The sequence below is a fragment of the Trichomycterus rosablanca genome, chromosome 13 (genome assembly GCF_030014385.1).
Source record: "Trichomycterus rosablanca isolate fTriRos1 chromosome 13, fTriRos1.hap1, whole genome shotgun sequence".
NCBI lineage: Eukaryota > Metazoa > Chordata > Actinopteri > Siluriformes > Trichomycteridae > Trichomycterus > Trichomycterus rosablanca.
The window spans coordinates 10,801,152-10,819,403 of NC_086000.1; the positions used below are offsets into that span (position 1 = coordinate 10,801,152).

At 38.9% G+C, this 18,252-nt stretch overlaps 1 protein-coding gene across 3 annotated transcripts in view; it reads right to left on the minus strand.

Annotated features, from left to right (window-relative positions):
* The window catches only part of eml1 (EMAP like 1), a 60,105-nt gene that overhangs the window by 14,204 nt on the left and 27,649 nt on the right, over positions 1 to 18,252 (minus strand). For 2 of the 3 annotated variants that reach the window (XM_063006948.1, XM_063006949.1), the window contains exons 4-7: positions 12,335 to 12,472; positions 12,107 to 12,135; positions 3,350 to 3,479; positions 814 to 963 (exon numbers count right to left, since the gene is read on the minus strand). In XM_063006948.1, coding sequence (XP_062863018.1) covers positions 814 to 963; positions 3,350 to 3,479; positions 12,107 to 12,135; positions 12,335 to 12,472 — 447 coding nt within the window. Of the gene's footprint in view, positions 1 to 813; positions 964 to 3,349; positions 3,480 to 10,337; positions 10,386 to 12,106; positions 12,136 to 12,334; positions 12,473 to 18,252 lie in introns of those variants that run through there. The other variant, XM_063006950.1, reaches the window with a different exon arrangement.

The window sequence follows — 18,252 nt, forward strand, 5'->3', positions numbered from 1 at the left end:
ACAGGTCTTGTTTTTGATTGATTTTCTGTATTACATTGTTCATGTTCAGTGTACATACAATTATAGCTTTTATATTTTAACTGGTGACTTATCAAACAATTTCTGTTTCAATTACTTGCTTTGTTATTAAGACTGATAAAAATAATATGGTAAAGAACGATTACCATATTATTACCATAACGATTACCATAACGACCTTTTGGCATTTTTCCGGCCAATTTTCCTCCCAATCTTGTCATATCCAATTACCTGAAATTGTATTTTCGCCTCTACTTCTGCAGACCTCCAATATTGACCAAAGAGGGCCGTAATTATCATCTGCCTCCTCTGACATGTGTGCAGTAGCCAACTGCTTCTGTTCACCTGCACAAGGCGGATTTATATAGAGATCCGTACTTGAGGAGAGATAAACACTGATCCCTATTATTCCCCATCTCTGTGCAGGTGCCAATGATTAGCCAGCAGAGGTCTTAATTGGAGCAGTTATGAGGAATCCCTCTGGCCTCCCACCCTTGGATGAGCCAATCACTGTCCATGTAGGCTCAAGCTCAAGATTCAAGCTCATAAGCTTGAGATGTCAGCATTGATGGGCTAGCGTGCTTTACCGCTGTGCCACCTGAGCGCCATAAAGTTAAAATACACTATTCATTTATTTTAAATTTAACACCTGAAATTTAAATTTAACTTGGAATTTTTTGGATAAAATTAAAATTACTCAGTTAAAGGAAATAATCAAATGTCTGTTGGTTTTAAACACAGTATACAAAATAATGACTATTACCACTCACAGCATTTATGAATTATGACTCTTACCACTTGATGTCATCAGTATGTCTGGTATAGTGTCTCTGCAGTTGCTCGTCCACATTGTAAAGCACCACCACAGAGGCAATAAAATAAACTGTCTCTCCAGTAGGAAGCAAGTAAAGATTTGATCGACAGTCACGGCCTCTGTAACCATAGCTATCTTTCAGTCAAGAAAAACAACTGAAGCAAAGTTTGGGAACATGGGCTGTTAGGAAAGTGGAGTGTTAGGTGCTACTTTAAATTCTCCAGTACAGAGAAGCAATAACACAGTTTTATAAAATATTCTCTCTGTAATATACTGCCTCGATTCCAGAAAAGTTGGGACAAATAATTAATTAAAAATAATTAAAAACAGATGGCAACAATCTGTAAATTGTCTTTCACAGGCACTTAATGAAAAAGAGCACTAAAAATACTTAATGTTATCCACACTAACTTAATATATAGATATAACTTATATACCTTGTACTTAACTATATATTATGAAGAACAATGTGAAAATGGAGTTACTGGACTGTTGATCATCTTGTGTTATCAAGCAAAAAGAAAAAATACACTTTCAACTACAGCAACTAGTGTTGCTTAAAAGCAACATTAAAAGAAAGGTAACTAAATAAAATGATAAACAAGCCTCTGTTTAAACTTTTTCTTAATTGTGTTGTACCCAACAAATTTAGCATGAGTTGATAAATGTGGTTTATTTCACACCCCCTCCATCTAAGACGATGCTGTTAAAATATCATATATGTTGTTTTTTGTACTGTAATTGCAGAACAAAATAATTTGCAAATCACTGCTTTTTGTTTTTATTACAATTTACCCACTGTCCTAACTTAAAAGTTTTTTAAGAAAGGGATTTCTTTTGTAGTTGTTTTGTTGCATTTTTATCTTTTACATGTTTTAAATAGATTTGGTGCAATAACCTAACAGAGTAACTCTTTGTAGCACACAGAGTGGGGTGATAAAAACAGAATAAATCCTATTAAAAGATTGTGGCTCCACATCCTTTGAAGTAATCCCAGAACACAAGTTGCTTTCCCTCCTGGCCAATCATAACCTTCATGCTAAAACAGAGCTGCATTATGCATAGATGAGTCTAGAGCAGATTAAGCCTTCAGACTATACTGCAGAGAAATCAGAACTACTGCAGACATGTATGTCCTTAAAAAACCTTTTCCTTAAAAAGATTTATATTCATACAAAATCAAGAGTATACAAATAGCATTAAATTACAAAAGACATATACATTCTAATAACAGTATTTTTTTAAACTGGCTTTTTAAACATGCATTGATGATTTTTTTTTTTTCCTTTTTTTTTTCATTCTCTATGAATGAACATTCAAACCCAAAAAGTTGTAATTAGGGCAAAACAACAATAACAAATTCAAAGGATATTCAAGTTACAGGTGAAAAAAAGAACCCATCAAAAAGTTCAAATAGAAAGATCCCAATGCAAGATTGCAAATAATTCAGATATTTCTGCATTTACAGTCTATCCAATTTATCCATATGCAACAATTCCAAACTGTAATTAATAGATAGGAAGATTGATGTAACACAGTTGTTAACATGCTTTTGTCCCAATTTTTGAGCATGTAGCAGGCATCAAATTCTATTTCAAATTCTAATTTGTCAATATTTGTCAAGAAAAGGCAAGACACTCAGTTACTTAGCTTCTATATGATTCTATATCATCATGCCCAAACTATGGGCACAAAAAGGGGTTCTTAGTATACTCATTATTAATATAATAAATAACCAGCTTATCAATTGTTAAATAATGTTTTAGCTTTATAGGTATTAATAACAGATGTCTGGCAAAAAGTGTATGGTTGTGCGGGTGTGTTTTGGTCCTGCGCATTTTTATCAATAATTAAAAGCAAAAAAGTAGTGAATAAGCCACTATTGTTGGCTAAAAGACAGCAATAACTCCTGTGTGAAGCCATTGACAGTTTTTTTTCTTTTTCAGCTCTGTAAATAAACCTCTGTCCCCAGTAAACCTTTTGTTTCCCCAGTAAAGATATAAATAATTATCTTGCCTTTCATTCCTCAAACATGGTCAATTGTGTCTATAACGTGCCAGATTAGAGTGGTGGCAAATATAAATAAATGAGCACTTAAATTCCAAACCTATAATATACAGTCACAGGCTGCACTACATTATACCAAGAGCTTTTCTGCATACTTCAACCCAGGTCTTTGCAGTGGTGAGCAAGCACTTTAGACTGCTGCATGACCTGAATGCTCCTTAATAGCACTTTTGTATTACTAAGCAGATAACAATAAAGGCAGTGGATATGAGTCCTAAATACCTGTCTTGTGTCCCAAACCATAAAAAAAAAAAAAGAAAGTCAAAGCAGTAAGTACGTCAAATATACTGGGATGACTTTATATTATTTGTGTAGTAATACCTGTCACAAATTATATGCAAAACCCACATTCAGAAAAGTTATTTGTATATCCTATTTATAACTACATCCATTATTTAAACCATACAACTCTACGTTTACATCACAGGTACTGCTGATACAAAAGGATACACCCAGTCTAGTTTCAGCTTCTTAGGTGGAAGATCTGCTTTTGCTTCTAAACAGTAGGTATCCACCTGATCTTTGGGCATGTACATGGTGATGGGTCGTCCTTTCAAATACATTTTGACATACCCTTCATCTAATCAAAAAAATAAAAACAAAATTTAATAACAAAAAACAACATAACTCTGCTTTATGATGCTGTTTATACTATATGTGGATATTTTTAAATGTATTAATATATCTTTATCATGAAGTCAATAAGTGTATCTGTGAAATCAACAATATTGACAAGTTGTAAATATTAAGAGGAAATAAAACAAATTTGTTCAAAGTTGTTCAAAGAATCATTACATTAGAAATACTTACAAGATGCATGTTTGTAAAAATAACTTTTTTTAATAAACACATTAATAATGTTATCAGGAGTTAATTACAGGTTAGGGTATATTTAGAAATAAAAATAAGGAGGTGCAGTAAGAAAAGTTGGTTTCTCTACAGTTTAGTAAGTGTACATGCCATAAAATGAATGAGAACAGATATGTAAGCAAAGCAGAAGGGTAAATAAAGAGTCAAATAGACAAACAAACGTGTAACATGTCAGAGGTGAAAAGTAACATAAAGATCAACATACATGATTTTTTTAAATCCCTGAGCTATTTCTAAAATCACTGTGTTCACTAGCAGATTTAAAAGTACTGGCTGGGAGATTTGATGGAACTCCTGCAACTTGATAAGCAGTTGAACTTGGAAAAACACTTCTTTAGTGGGAGGACAAATAGTACCACCATTCTGCCTCTGGCCTGAGTCTCTGTGCTGGAGATATTCTTGCCCTTTGAGAAGATGTATGTCGAGCCTAAGGGCACAGCCGTTTCAAGGTACCACTTTACAGAGATCTTTATATTTGAATTAGTTCTGCCAAAATTTGCATCAGTTCCACTCCCAAAAAATAATTTCAACAATTTTACATTAATGTTAAAGTGGGCTTGAAGGTTATTAGAAATTTATATAATTTTGTAGTATAATATTTAAGTATTGCCAATAATTTTTTCATTCCTTTAATTTTCATTAATCTCGTGAGTGAAACTTCTAAAAATAAGAATCACAAACAATTGAGACATCACTGTGTTTCACAAGAGACACACCCAAGAATGCAACCCATGCACTCTATCCATGGAGAGCGAGTCAAAGATGAGAAGAATATTAATGTGCAAGGTACTGAAAATTAATTATCACAACGTTCAGGCAATTCAACTGTGAATATAGTTCTAATACTTCAAGGGGGTGTGATAACAGTTATTCAAGAAGACAGTGATTCATCCACAGATTGTCACATAGGGTTAAAGTCAAAAATTTGACATATGCTGGTAAGTACATGCATGTCATGGCAGTCTAGAGATTTTATTGATTACTGCAATTGTTCTTTTTTTTTGCATGTGACTACCCCCATTTTTGCCCAAAAATAAAAGTAATATTTTTTATATATTTGTATCTGGGTCAAATATTTGTGTCATGTTTTACACACTTTGGTTACATTTATATCAGGACAGGTAGTTACTGGTTACTCATTTACATTTACATTTTCGACATTTAGCAGACGCTTTTATCCAAAGCGACTTACAATCTTAGCAATTGAGGGTTAAGTGCCTTGCTCAGGGGCCCAACAGTGGCAACCTGGCAGTGGTGGGGTTTGAACCAGTGACATTCTGCTTACTAGTCCAGTACCTTAACCACTAGGCTACAACCACTAACACAAGATTCATCAGTTCAAGTTTAATATCAAACACAGTCATGGACAATTTTGTATCTCCAATTCACCTCACTTGCATGTCTTTGGACTGTGGGCGGAAACCAGAGCTCCCAGAGGAAACCCACGCAGACACAGGGAGAACATGCAAACTCCACACAGAAAGGACCCAGACCGCTCCACTTGGGAACTGAACCCAGGACCTTCTTGCTGTGAGGCAACAGTGCTACCCACTGAGCCACCGTGCCAAAATATACTGTACATATAAAAAAACACCCATAAATTAAAAGCTGGTCATATTAGTCAGATGAGTGGGTACTGTCACACACATTCCAATTAAAGGCAAAATGTATTTTTGGTGGCTCTTAGATTTAATCTGACCACCTAGACAAATTACTTAAGGGTGACAGTTGGAGTTTTCTTCCTCACCTTGGCATGGGACCAGTGTACTTTCCATGTACTTTCACTAGACTTAATAACTTGATTTAATATAAAACCTAATACACCAACCTTGTTTGTTTGCCATGATGTCTACTACAAGTGTATGTAAACTTTTAACCTCAAAAATCAAGTGCATATGTAGAACTACTACGCTTCAGTAGCAATCATGCTGAAAATGTAATGCCTTTAAAGTGTAAATAACAATTACAGGTGCTCTGAGTGAAAGCAGCTTTGCTCTTTATACCAGCAGGCTTTTTGTGTGGGCTGCTGGGTAACTGCAGGAGAATGTAGTTTCCCATGGTGCAAGTGAAAAATGAGTGATGTTGGCTGTGAGCAAATACACAGTAAGTGCCTCAAGCAGGTTAGCCGCTCGTCTATCAGTGCCACTGCAAAAATCACTGCAATCAACCACAAGCTGATGACACTCTCAGTGAGCTATTAGGGAGAGTGCTCATTAGTCAATTTGAAGAAATGCACTTTGTGAGGAAGAGGGGGGTTCTATTACACACATGTATCACATCAACCATGGCATTACACTATATGGATCTGGGTGCATTTTGTGCTATCCTAAGCCAGGCTAGACTGCTCTGAGTCAGGTTATTGCGAACTTGTTTACTATAGAATGAATAAATATGCAAATTATGTAGTGCTATAAAAAGATTTGGTGAAAAATAGTGACAGCATATCAAGCATGGTTATTGTTAGCTTCAACCTACCAATTAATTCTAGTCAGCATCTACTTGCATCTACTTTACTATTAAATTAACAGGACACTGTTTTCTGCTACTGCGTGCCAACAATACAACTGATATACAACCCCAAAACAAAAAAAGTTGGGACAGTATGGAAAATGCAAATAAAATAAAAATGCAGTGTTCCTTACATTTACTTTGACTTTTATTTGATTGTAGACAGTTTAAACCCAAGATTTTTCATGTTTTGTCTGATCAATTTTATTTTATTTGTTAATATACCTCCATTCCTGCATTTCAGGCCTGCAACACATTCCAAAAAAAGTTGGGACAAAGGCTGTGATTCCAAACAGGTGATGTCAACAGGTGATTGTAATCATGGTTTGGTACAAAAGCAGCATCCAGGAAAGGCTGAGTCTTTGATGAGCAAAGATGGCCAAATGTTTAAAAACAATGTACCTGAAAGAAAGATTGGACGGGATTTTCATATTTCTCCCTCTACAGTGCATAATATCATTAAACCATTCAAAGAATCGGGAGGAATTTCAGTGTGTAAAGGCCAAGGGCGGAAGCTTAATCTTCGATACCTCAGACGGCACTGCACCAAGAACCGCCACTCAATAATAGCTTATATAAACACATTACTTTACTGTGCAAAAAAGAAGCTTTATGTTAACCATGTCAAGAAGCGGCATCGACTTCTCTGGGCTCTGAGGCATCTAGGATGGACCATCACACAGTGGAAACGTGTATTGTGGTCAGATGAATCAGCATTCCAGGTCTAAAGTTGACCAGACAAAACATGAAATATTTCAGGTTCATACTGTCTGCAATAAAATAAAAGTTAAAGTAAATGTAAGTACCAACTTTTTTTGATTTGGGGTTGTTTTAACAAAGCATTTGCTTTTAATTTGTTTACTTTTAACAAAATAAGGTTCCCTAATGGATGGTTAAGTAAGAACAACTAACTTTAAATGTACTATTTAGAAAAATATATGTTGTACAATACAAAAGAAAAAAATGATTTATATATTAAGTCATTTTGGCAGCCGTCATAACACACCTATTTCATTAGGATCATACAACATGCATTAACCCATGGTAATGTAAAGTTTACCAGTTAAAATTTTGATAATCTGTGCCCAGACCTGTAAAACACAACTTATTGCAATCCTTAATTTAGTGTGAGTACATGCGTATACATGTCTTTATTGGGTTTTTGGGTTTGGATCAAAAGCTTTCCACTTTGTCCAGCTTTAGCCTAATGTGTGAGTGCACTCAATTTCTCAGCTCAATGCAGTACATTTGCTGCAGCAATGCCAAAATGCCAAGTGGATCATGCGAGAACCAACAATGCATATCAATGAAGCTTTTTTTTTTTTTATGAAAAATGTCCAAAAGGTCGAATCACTGTCAGCTGGACAATCATAAATGCCACAGCATAATGACCAATCACAACGCTTAAAATGGCATGTATTTGCCATCTGCCTAGAGTTCTGCTAAGATCCATGATAACAAGTATTGCACTTTATAACAGAGAGAATTTAGATATTAAAAAAGCAATAAATAGTGTGGTGACAGTGGCGTAACTAGGAGCTCATGGGCCCCAGTGCAAAAAAAAAAGTCTAGTAACATTAAGCAGGTTACACAGATTCCCAAAATCCCTTGCTGTGCACTCGCTGTATATTTTGATTACATGTATCCTGATATTGCATTGTCTTTTAGTTATTTTAATATTTTACTTAACTAAAATATTGTCGTGTTTTTACTTTCGTTATCGCCGCACTTTACCGCTAGCATTAGCCACTTGCTATAGTAGAGGGTCGGCTCACCTAGCCGCTGCGAGTGCTGCTCGTCTGGCAGGGGTGCTACGGGTCTTTTGCAGAACTTCAATGAGCGTTACACTTTAGACTGCCTAGCTCCAGCACCCGAACTACCTATTGGGTTTAATGCTGGGGCCATATGGCAAGTGTATTGTAATATATTAATAACGGCCTGGCGAATGCAGCCAATGGGAATTGGGTGGGGGCAGTGCGGTGGAGGTTGAGTTCATATCGTGGAGGGTCCCCCCACGCCATGGGCCCCAGTGCACCTGCCCCCTCCGCACCCCCGGTAGTTACGCCCCTGGGTGCAGATGTACTGTTCTGTTCTATAGAATTATTTCTATTACATTTTCAGCGAGAGCTGATGCTTTTATCCAAAGTGAGCTGTATTGAGGGAGTTAAGGGCTTTGCTCGGTAGACCAACAGTGTTAACTTGGTGTTATCCTGCTTCACAGAGACAATCAATAATCATTTACAGTGTATCACAAAAGTGAGTACACCCCTCACATTTCTGCAGATATTTAAGTATATCTTTTCATGGGACAACACTGACAAAATGACACTTTGACACAATGAAAAGTAGTCTGTGTGCAGCTTATATAACAGTGTAAATTTATTCTTCCCTCAAAATAACTCAATATACAGCCATTAATGTCTAAACCACCGGCAACAAAAGTGAGTACACCCCTTAGTGAAAGTTCCTGAAGTGTCAATATTTTGTGTGGCCACCATTATTTCCCAGAACTGCCTTAACTCTCCTGGGCATGGAGTTTACCAGAGCTTCACAGGTTGCCACTGGAATGCTTTTCCACTCCTCCATGACGACATCACGGAGGTGGCGGATATTCGAGACTTTGCGCTCCTTCACCTTCCGCTTGAGGATGCCCCAAAGATGTTCTATTGGGTTTAGGTCTGGAGACATGCTTAGCCAGTCCATCACCTTTACCCTCAGCCTCTTCAATAAAGCAGTGGTCGTCTTAGAGGTGTGTTTGGGGTCATTATCATGCTGGAACACTGCCCTGCGACCCAGTTTCCGGAGGGAGGGGATCATGCTCTGCTTCAGTATTTCACAGTACATATTGGAGTTCATGTGTCCCTCAATGAAATGTAACTCCCCAACACCTGCTGCACTCATGCAGCCCCAGACCATGGCATTCCCACCACCATGCTTGACTGTAGGCATGACACACTTATCTTTGTACTCCTCACCTGATTGCCGCCACACATGCTTGAGACCATCTGAACCAAACAAATTAATCTTGGTCTCATCAGACCATAGGACATGGTTCCAGTAATCCATGTCCTTTGTTGACATGTCTTCAGCAAACTGTTTGCGGGCTTTCTTGTGTAGAGACTTCAGAAGAGGCTTCCTTCTGGGGTGACAGCCATGCAGACCAATTTGATGTAGTGTGCGGCGTATGGTCTGAGCACTGACAGGCTGACCCCCCACCTTTTCAATCTCTGCAGCAATGCTGACAGCACTCCTGCGCCTATCTTTCAAAGACAGCAGTTGGATGTGACGCTGAGCACGTGCACTCAGCTTCTTTGGACGACCAACGCAAGGTCTGTTCTGAGTGGACCCTGCTCTTTTAAAACGCTGGATGATCTTGGCCACTGTGCTGCAGCTCAGTTTCAGGGTGTTGGCAATCTTCTTGTAGCCTTGGCCATCTTCATGTAGTGCAACAATTCGTCTTTTAAGATCCTCAGAGAGTTCTTTGCCATGAGGTGCCATGTTGGAACTTTCAGTGACCAGTATGAGAGAGTGTGAGAGCTGTACTACTAAATTGAACACACCTGCTCCCTATGCACACCTGAGACCTAGTAACACTAACAAATCACATGACATTTTGGAGGGAAAATTACAAGCAGTGCTCAATTTGGACATTTAGGGGTGTTGTCTCTTAGGGGTGTACTCACTTTTGTTGCCGGTGGTTTAGACATTAATGGCTGTATATGGAGTTATTTTGAGGGAAGAATACATTTACACTGTTATATAAGCTGCACACAGACTACTTTTCATTGTGTCAAAGTGTCATTTTGTCAGTGTTGTCCCATGAAAAGATATACTTAAATATCTGCAGAAATGTGAGGGGTGTACTCACTTTTGTGATACACTGTACATAAATTTCGAGAAAAAATATTTCAAATTATTGGCTGTTTTTTTCTTTTATGTATTTCATTTTCTTTGCATTTATGACTCAGAGCAGATATTATAACACAATTTCCTCAGCTTTAGGATCACACAAAGCCCACAGAGCCACTTGAGTAAATAGGGGCTGATGATTAGAGCCTACCTTTGCAGTGTGTCACTCGTCGCATCCCTTAGTAAGTGTACAAAGACAGAAAAAGAGACTGATTGAGAGGGCTCTTTACACAGAGAAAGAGAGAGAGAGAGAGAGAAAGAGAGATCCTGGCTTATCAGTGAATGGGTCACTCTGACAAATTAATTACTCTTTAGACCTGTGCTCTAGATAACAAATCGCTCCGGTTAATTTACATACATCTGGAGTAGGTGCTGTGATGGCTTGAATTAATGAGGGACCTGGGATCGTTTTACAACATGATCAAAGACAAGAAGCATGCTGGGATGCCCTGGGCAAAATCACTAATTGCATAATTCATTAGTATTAACATATAGGTTTGAAAAATCTGACTGCTGTTTTTTCTAGAATTAGAATTCATTTATTCATTATCATGAACTGCTTTGTTCTTGTCAGGGTCGCGGGGGGTTTCACCTAGAAACACTGAGCACAAGGCACTCACTCTAAACAGGGCACCAAACACTACTCCTCTGTCTATAGACCTTCTACATGTTTTCTTCAGCATAGACATGAACCAAAGGGGAGGATTAAACTAAGGTTCCCCTATCTCATGTTGATTTGCAGCTTACTATGAATGCTTTACTGATGCCTTTGTAATCAGTATGCTAATAGTGTCACATAAATAAACTCAATAATTACATGCAATAACATAAAACAATGGATTAAACAAAAACATGACAATAACTTTTGTAAACACTGAAAAGAAAGTATATTATAGGTAAAAGATGATGAAATGGGTTAATGATGGTAAATATGGTTGTGATTAGGTAAAGAACTGATTAATTTCTCAACAAATTTTTTAATTATAATTTATATGGGCTGAGACTAGAGGAGACACTCTCACTCACTCACTTTCTTAACCGCTTATCCAATTAGGGTCGCTGGGGGGGGGGGGGGGGTGCTAGAGCCTATCCCAGCTTTTCAATGGGTGCAAGACACACAGTAACACCCTGGGCGGGGTGCCAGTCCATCGCAGGGCAGACACACATACACACACATACGCACACCCAATTCACCTATAGGGCAATTCAGTGTCTCCAATTAACCTAAATGCAAGTTTTTGGACTGTGGGAGGAAACCGGAGCTCCCGGAAGAAACCCACGCAGACACTGGGAGAACATGCAAACTCCGCACAGAAAGGACCCGGACCGCCCTGTCTGGGGATCAAACCCAGGACCTTCTTGCTGTGAGGCAACCTAGAGGAGACAAACCCATACAAATGATATTAATTAGTCATCATCACAAGTCTTGCTTACAGAGCTCCGCTGGTGACATCCTGTATGTTAACGTTGCCTAATGCGTGGCCACGACTTTGTAAGGTGTGGAAACAAGGTATGCAAAGATAAGATATATGGAATTGGGTTAAAACTTGGAGCATTAGCTTATATAAAGCCGAGCTTACCTTTCAATCACCAAATCATCATTAACTAATATAATTGGAAATTAACCTTTAGTATTTAGACTAAGGGACCATAAACAGGAACCAAAACTTAACATTAGTTACAAACTTTATTATTGCTTACAGTAGAGGCTGTTATGACAGCATAGGCAGGACCAAGTTCATCTTAATAAATATGGTGAAGGAGGGCATAGTTCAACAATGTTGCATCCACAACATTGACCTTATAAGAGGAGATCTACAAATCATTGTTTATGGATCTTTTTTGACAGTGGCTCCTCCAGTCTTGGCTCATAATAAGAAACCTGCTTGGTTATAAACATCAGCAGCATGTGGAACTTACCAGCACTGAACACAGGCTCCCTCTGTTTGCTGCAAGGGTAAAAGAAACAAGTGCGTCATCCAATTAAAAAACATTAGTGTAAACAGTGTGAAACTGACTATAACATCAACGCAGTCTAAATTTGATTTCACATACATGAATTCAGTATCTTTATGTATGAGCCATTGTGAGTCCTGTTAGTGGCTGTGAGTCAGTAATGAGATTGAGTTGAGGTCAGGGTTGCTGTACCTTTCGCTTGCTTTCTTGCTGTTCAAGTTGCTCCCTGCTGTGCTGGTGCGTGTCCGATTACTCTTGGCTTCACCTCCACTGTCTTTCCTACTACTGCTGGGACCGACATGCTCAGACGAGCTTGTTCTTTTCACAGTGCTGAAAAAGAATAGCAGAGGGTCAGATATTACTATAATCTTGGGCAAGAGGTAGAGTCTGACATGGAATGGTAAGTTCTTTTGTTTATTAGGGGCATCCACTAGGGACACAAGGACATAATTCTCTCTACTATTAAAACTTAATAAAAACAAAATGATGAACATACTTGTTGATATGTTCCATATTTTTTACCAAAAAATGAATTTATATATGTTTTGCTATTATTTACAATGGATGTATGGCAGTATGCCAGTTGTAGCCTAGTGGTTGAGGTACTGGACTAGTAATCAAAAGGTCGCTGGTTCAAGCCTTCACAACTGCCAGTTTACCACTATTGCGCTCTTAAACAAGGCCCTTAACCCTTAATTGCTAAGACAATACACTGTCACAGTACTGAAAGTCGCTTTGGATAAAAGCATCTGCTAAATGCCAAAAATGTAAATGTATGAGAAGGCAGAGTTAAAATTAGTTGTAGCCACAACCTGCACTCAAACTTAATAAAGCTGTAGCTAATTACACATACTGTGCTTGCCACTGCCAACAAGTAGAAGTCTTTTTATTAAGGTTTAAAACCTACATTCAAATAAGTGGTCAAAGTTTGTGCCTGTATGACCAGGGTTGCCAAACTTCACTACAAAATCAGTAATGGGGGACAAGCTGACTTAAAGCCATGCCTTTTACCTAAATAATTCTAAAATAGTTTAAATAATGAATTCAATGAATGCAAATTGCTGCCATCTGGAAAAAAACCCAGCCCAAATGGATTCAAAAGTATTTAAAATGTCAGAATTAACAGCGAGCTGGCAGACTGGGAGAATTATGTACAAAACCAGCTGCCACTTATTGCCTATATTTTATTAAATCAAACAGAATATGTGATACGGTGCACCCCTATTTTTGCAGAATTCACAATATTTGTGTGATCTTTTCTTAATGCATATGTAAAATTAGCACATTGCCAAGTATTTGACAAATATACTGTGAGTAAAGACCAGTTTACACACAGCATGCATATTTTTTTTCCAAACAGGACTCAAGGCTTTCCAGCAGAACATTGCCCCTGTCATCATGAATTCTTCCAATAATGCATCCTGGTCCCGACCCCTTCCCAGGTAAGCATTGTACACGCACCTGGCTGCCCACATGATGTAAAAGAAAGGTGATTAATCATGCCAGGCCACCTTTTCTATTCCTCCATGGTCTAGTTCTGATGTGCACATGCCCACTGTAGGTGCTTTTTTTGCAATGACCTGTCTGCAACTATGCAGCCTCATATGCAGCAAGCTGTAACTGCAATTTGTGCTATAGTAGCTCTTGTTTGGGATCAGATCAGATGGGCTACTCTTCGCACTCCACTCACATGAATGAGCCAGTTCACTGGTTGTCCTTACTAAGACCACTTTTTGTAAGTATTAACCACTGCATTAAAAAATGTCATTTTGAAGATCCATCATATACAGTGTATCACAAAAGTGAGTACACCCCTCACATTTCTGCAAATATTTTATTATATCTTTTCATGGGACAACACTATAGAAATAAAACTTGGATATAACTTAGAGTAGTCAGTGTACAACTTGTATAGCAGTGTAGATTTACTGTCTTCTGAAAATAACTCAACACACAGCCATTAATGTCTAAATGGCTGGCAACATAAGTGAGTACACCCCACAGTGAACATGTCCAAATTGTGCCCAAAGTGTCTATATTTTGTGTGACCACCATTATTATCCAGCACTGCCTTAACCCTCCTGGGCATGGAATTCACCAGAGCTGCACAGGTTGCTACTGGAATCCTCTTCCACTCCTCCATGATGACATCACGGAGCTGGTGGATGTTAGACACCTTGAACTCTTCCACCTTCCACTTGAGGATGCGCCACAGTTGCTCAATTGGGTTTAGTCCATCACCTTTACCTTCAGCTTCCTCAGCAAGGCAGTTGTCATCTTGGAGGTTGTGTTTGGGGTCGTTATCCTGTTAGAAAACTGCCATGAGGCCCAGTTTTCGAAGGGAGGGGATCATGCTCTGTTTCAGAATGTCACAGTACATGTTGGAATTCATGTTTCCCTCAATGAACTGCAGCTCCCCAGTGCCAGCAGCACTCATGCAGCCCAAGACCATGATGCTACCACCACCATGCTTGACTGTAGGCAAGATACAGTTGTCTTGGTACTTCTCAGCAGGGCGCCGCCACACATGCTGGACACCATCTGAGCCAAACAAGTTTATCTTGGTCTCGTCAGACCACAGGGCATTCCAGTAATCCATGTTCTTGGACTGCTTGTCTTCAGCAAACTGTTTGCGGGCTTTCTTGTGCATCAGCTTCCTTCTGGGATGACGACCATGCAGACCATGCAGACCGAGTTGATGCAGTGTGCGGCGTATGGTCTGAGCACTGACAGGCTGACCTCCCACGTCTTCAACCTCTGCAGCAATGCTGGCAGCACTCATGTGTCTATTTTTTAAAGCCAACCTCTGGATATGACGCCGAACACGTGGACTCAACTTCTTTGGTCGACCCTGGCGAAGCCTGTTCCGAGTGGAACCTGTCCTGGAAAACCGCTGTATGACCTTGGCCACCATGCTGTAGCTCAGTTTCAGGGTGTTAGCAATCTTCTTATAGCCCAGGCCATCTTTGTGGAGAGCAACAATTCTATTTCTCACATCCTCAGAGAGTTCTTTGCCATGAGGTGCCATTTTGAATATCCAGTGGCCAGTATGAGAGAATTGTACCCAAAACACCAAATTTAACAGCCCTGCTCCCCATTTACACCTGGGACCTTGACACATGACACAAGGGAGGGACAACGACACATTTGGGCACAATTTGGACATGTTCACTGTGGGGTGTACTCACTTATGTTGCCAGCTATTTAGACATTAATGGCTGTGTGTTGAGTTATTTTCAGAAGACAGTAAATCTACACTGCTATACAAGTTGTACACTGACTACTCTAAGTTATATCCAAGTTTTATGTCTATAGTGTTGTCCCATGAAAAGATATAATGAAATATTTGCAGAAATGTGAGGGGTGTACTCACTTTTGTGATACACTGTATATCTATAGGGATCACTCAGATCCTTACGCTTGCCCAGTGGTGCTTAATATATCCCACCCTTTGACAAGTGTTATTGTAATGAGATAATTATTATCTTATGTTATTATTTTGCCATTCACTTCACATGTCACTGGTTTCAATGTTGGGGCTTATGGGTGTATATTAATCTGTTGAAGCAAATTGGAACTGTGGACCTGAGGTCTTGATAAATCAGGGTCACAAATGTCTAGTTGTTATTAAAAAGTTTGTTCTTGAATTGAATGACAAGTAACCCTATGTGAGAAATAGTTTTTCACATTTAAGCCTACACTTTAGTCAGGAACTGATGCTGTGCATGAGCGTAAACATTCACACAGAGAACAGGAAATGGTTATGAATAGATAATACACAAACATGGACCGCTACTGACAACCAGTTATAGCTCATATTTAGTCTGTATGTTTTTTTTGAAGACATAAAAACCCCATGCTGGACACAGCTGGACAAGCGAGTCTTTCCGTAACATGCTTATTATCAGATTTGCCATCGCTTTGCATAGACAGAGAGTCTGAATGTGCACTGACTGCCCTTTCAAATGCTTCAACAAAAGAAAAAAGACCTTATCAGCATTCTATTTTTTTCCAGGAGCAAGCACAATCCTGGCTGCACGGATAAAGTCATTTCAGGTCGGTTGAGTGGTGATGTTATTATCTGTGACTGGATGTTTGAGTTTGAAGAGGTGCTTTTGTTAAAACCTTCAGCCATGTAGAGTTCATTTAAAGTCAGCACAGCCTTTAGTTAGTCAGAGTGCTAAAGAAAGTCAGTGTAAGACCCGGTGGAGAGGCAAAAAACAATAGGAACTATGGAACTATGTGCTGGAGCCAAAGAATGTTCAGTTCCCAAAGTTTGCAGAGGCAAAATAACTGCTTGAATGTACTTGATTGTTCATGTACAAGCCTGACAAATTAACACATTCTATACAGAGATAGTAAATTGTTCAGGATAAGAATGATAGTCATGTGAGTACATAGTCCCACCAATAAAGTGATCTGAGTAGAAGCATAACAGCACAGTTGTTAGAGTGAATGTGACAAGGCAACATGGGTCTTAAGATTCTTGATTCACTGCCTTGATTAGAGTTCTTTCTATGCTAGGTTCACTTAACGCATTCCAGTTTCCCCGCGCCTTTTAAAAACATGTAAAAGGTGGATTGGCCTCTTCAATTTTTTCCCAGGTGAACATGACTGTTTCCTACTCTGTCAGTGGTTGGAGAAATTAAATAAAAGAAATAATTAATATACCAAGAATTGAAATAGGCTTATTCATTTATTCACAGTGCTTTGTTCATGAATCATTGAGTAATCCATCATCTCATTCCACCTCTGCTTATGTTATCATATTTGGGCTCCAGGCGAGACAGTGACTGAGGAAGTGAAAACATAATGTGTGGAAGTTATGAGATGAAGACTGATTACTACAATGAATATAGTGGCTGCTGGACTACTACTGTCATGAAAAATGCCAGGTTTAGTCTCTGAGGACATGTGTTAGGAAGAGATTACGCTATCAGGCTCTTTTGACATGCTGGCATTTATAAAATGTAGACAATTTGCACATCTACATTGCAGAGAAGGCATAGAAAGAAAATGCCAAATGTAATGGATGGCAACAAGCACATTTTAAAGAAAATGTAGTGAAATATTAGCTTTGTTAAGGATAGAAACAAGAGGTCATATCAGTTAAAACATTTTAAACTTAGAAATCAGTGTCTACAAAGCATTAAAATTGTTTCTGAAGGACTATTCTTCCTTGGTCCACCATGCCTGTACTTCTCTAAACTAGATGGATTATCCTCAGGTAGAATAGATAAGGTTTCGTCTCGCTGTGTCAGCAATCTGGTAAGATCATTGCAGGAAATCCGATTAACTATTGAAAGTAATGATACATTACATGGTTACCCTATTGCAAACCCTAAATGAGCTTCTCCACAAACTGGCTCAATGTCTTTTGCAATTCTGGCACCTTCATCCATTCAACACACAACATATCTTCTCACATACAGTGTATCACAAAAGTGAGTACACCCCTCACATTTCTGCAGATATTGAAGTATATCTTTTCATGGGACAACACTGACAAAATGACACTTTGACACAATGAAAAGTAGTCTGTGTGCAGCTTATATAACAGTGTAAATTTATTCTTCCCTCAAAATAACTCAATATACAGCCATTAATGTCTAAACCACCGGCAACAAAAGTGAGTACACCCCTAAGAGACTACACCCCTAAATGTCCAAATTGAGCACTGCTTGTCATTTTCCCTCCAAAATGTCATGTGACTCGCTAGTGTTACTAGGTCTCAGGTGTGCATAGGGAGCAGGTGTGTTCAATTTAGTAGTACAGCTCTCACACTCTCTCATACTGGTCACTGAAAGCTCCAACATGGCACCTCACGGCAAAGAACTCTCTGAGGATCTTAAAAGACGAATTGTTGCGCTACATGAAGATGGCCAAGGCTACAAGAAGATTGCCAACACCCTGAAACTGAGCTGCAGCACAGTGGCCAAGATCATCCAGAGTTTTAAAAGAGCAGGGTCCACTCAGAACAGACCTTGCGTTGGTCGTCCAAAGAAGCTGAGTGCACGTGCTCAGCGTCACATCCAACTGCTGTCTTTGAAAGATAGGCGTAGGAGTGCTGTCAGCATTGCTGCAGAGATTGAAAAGGTGGGGGGTCAGCC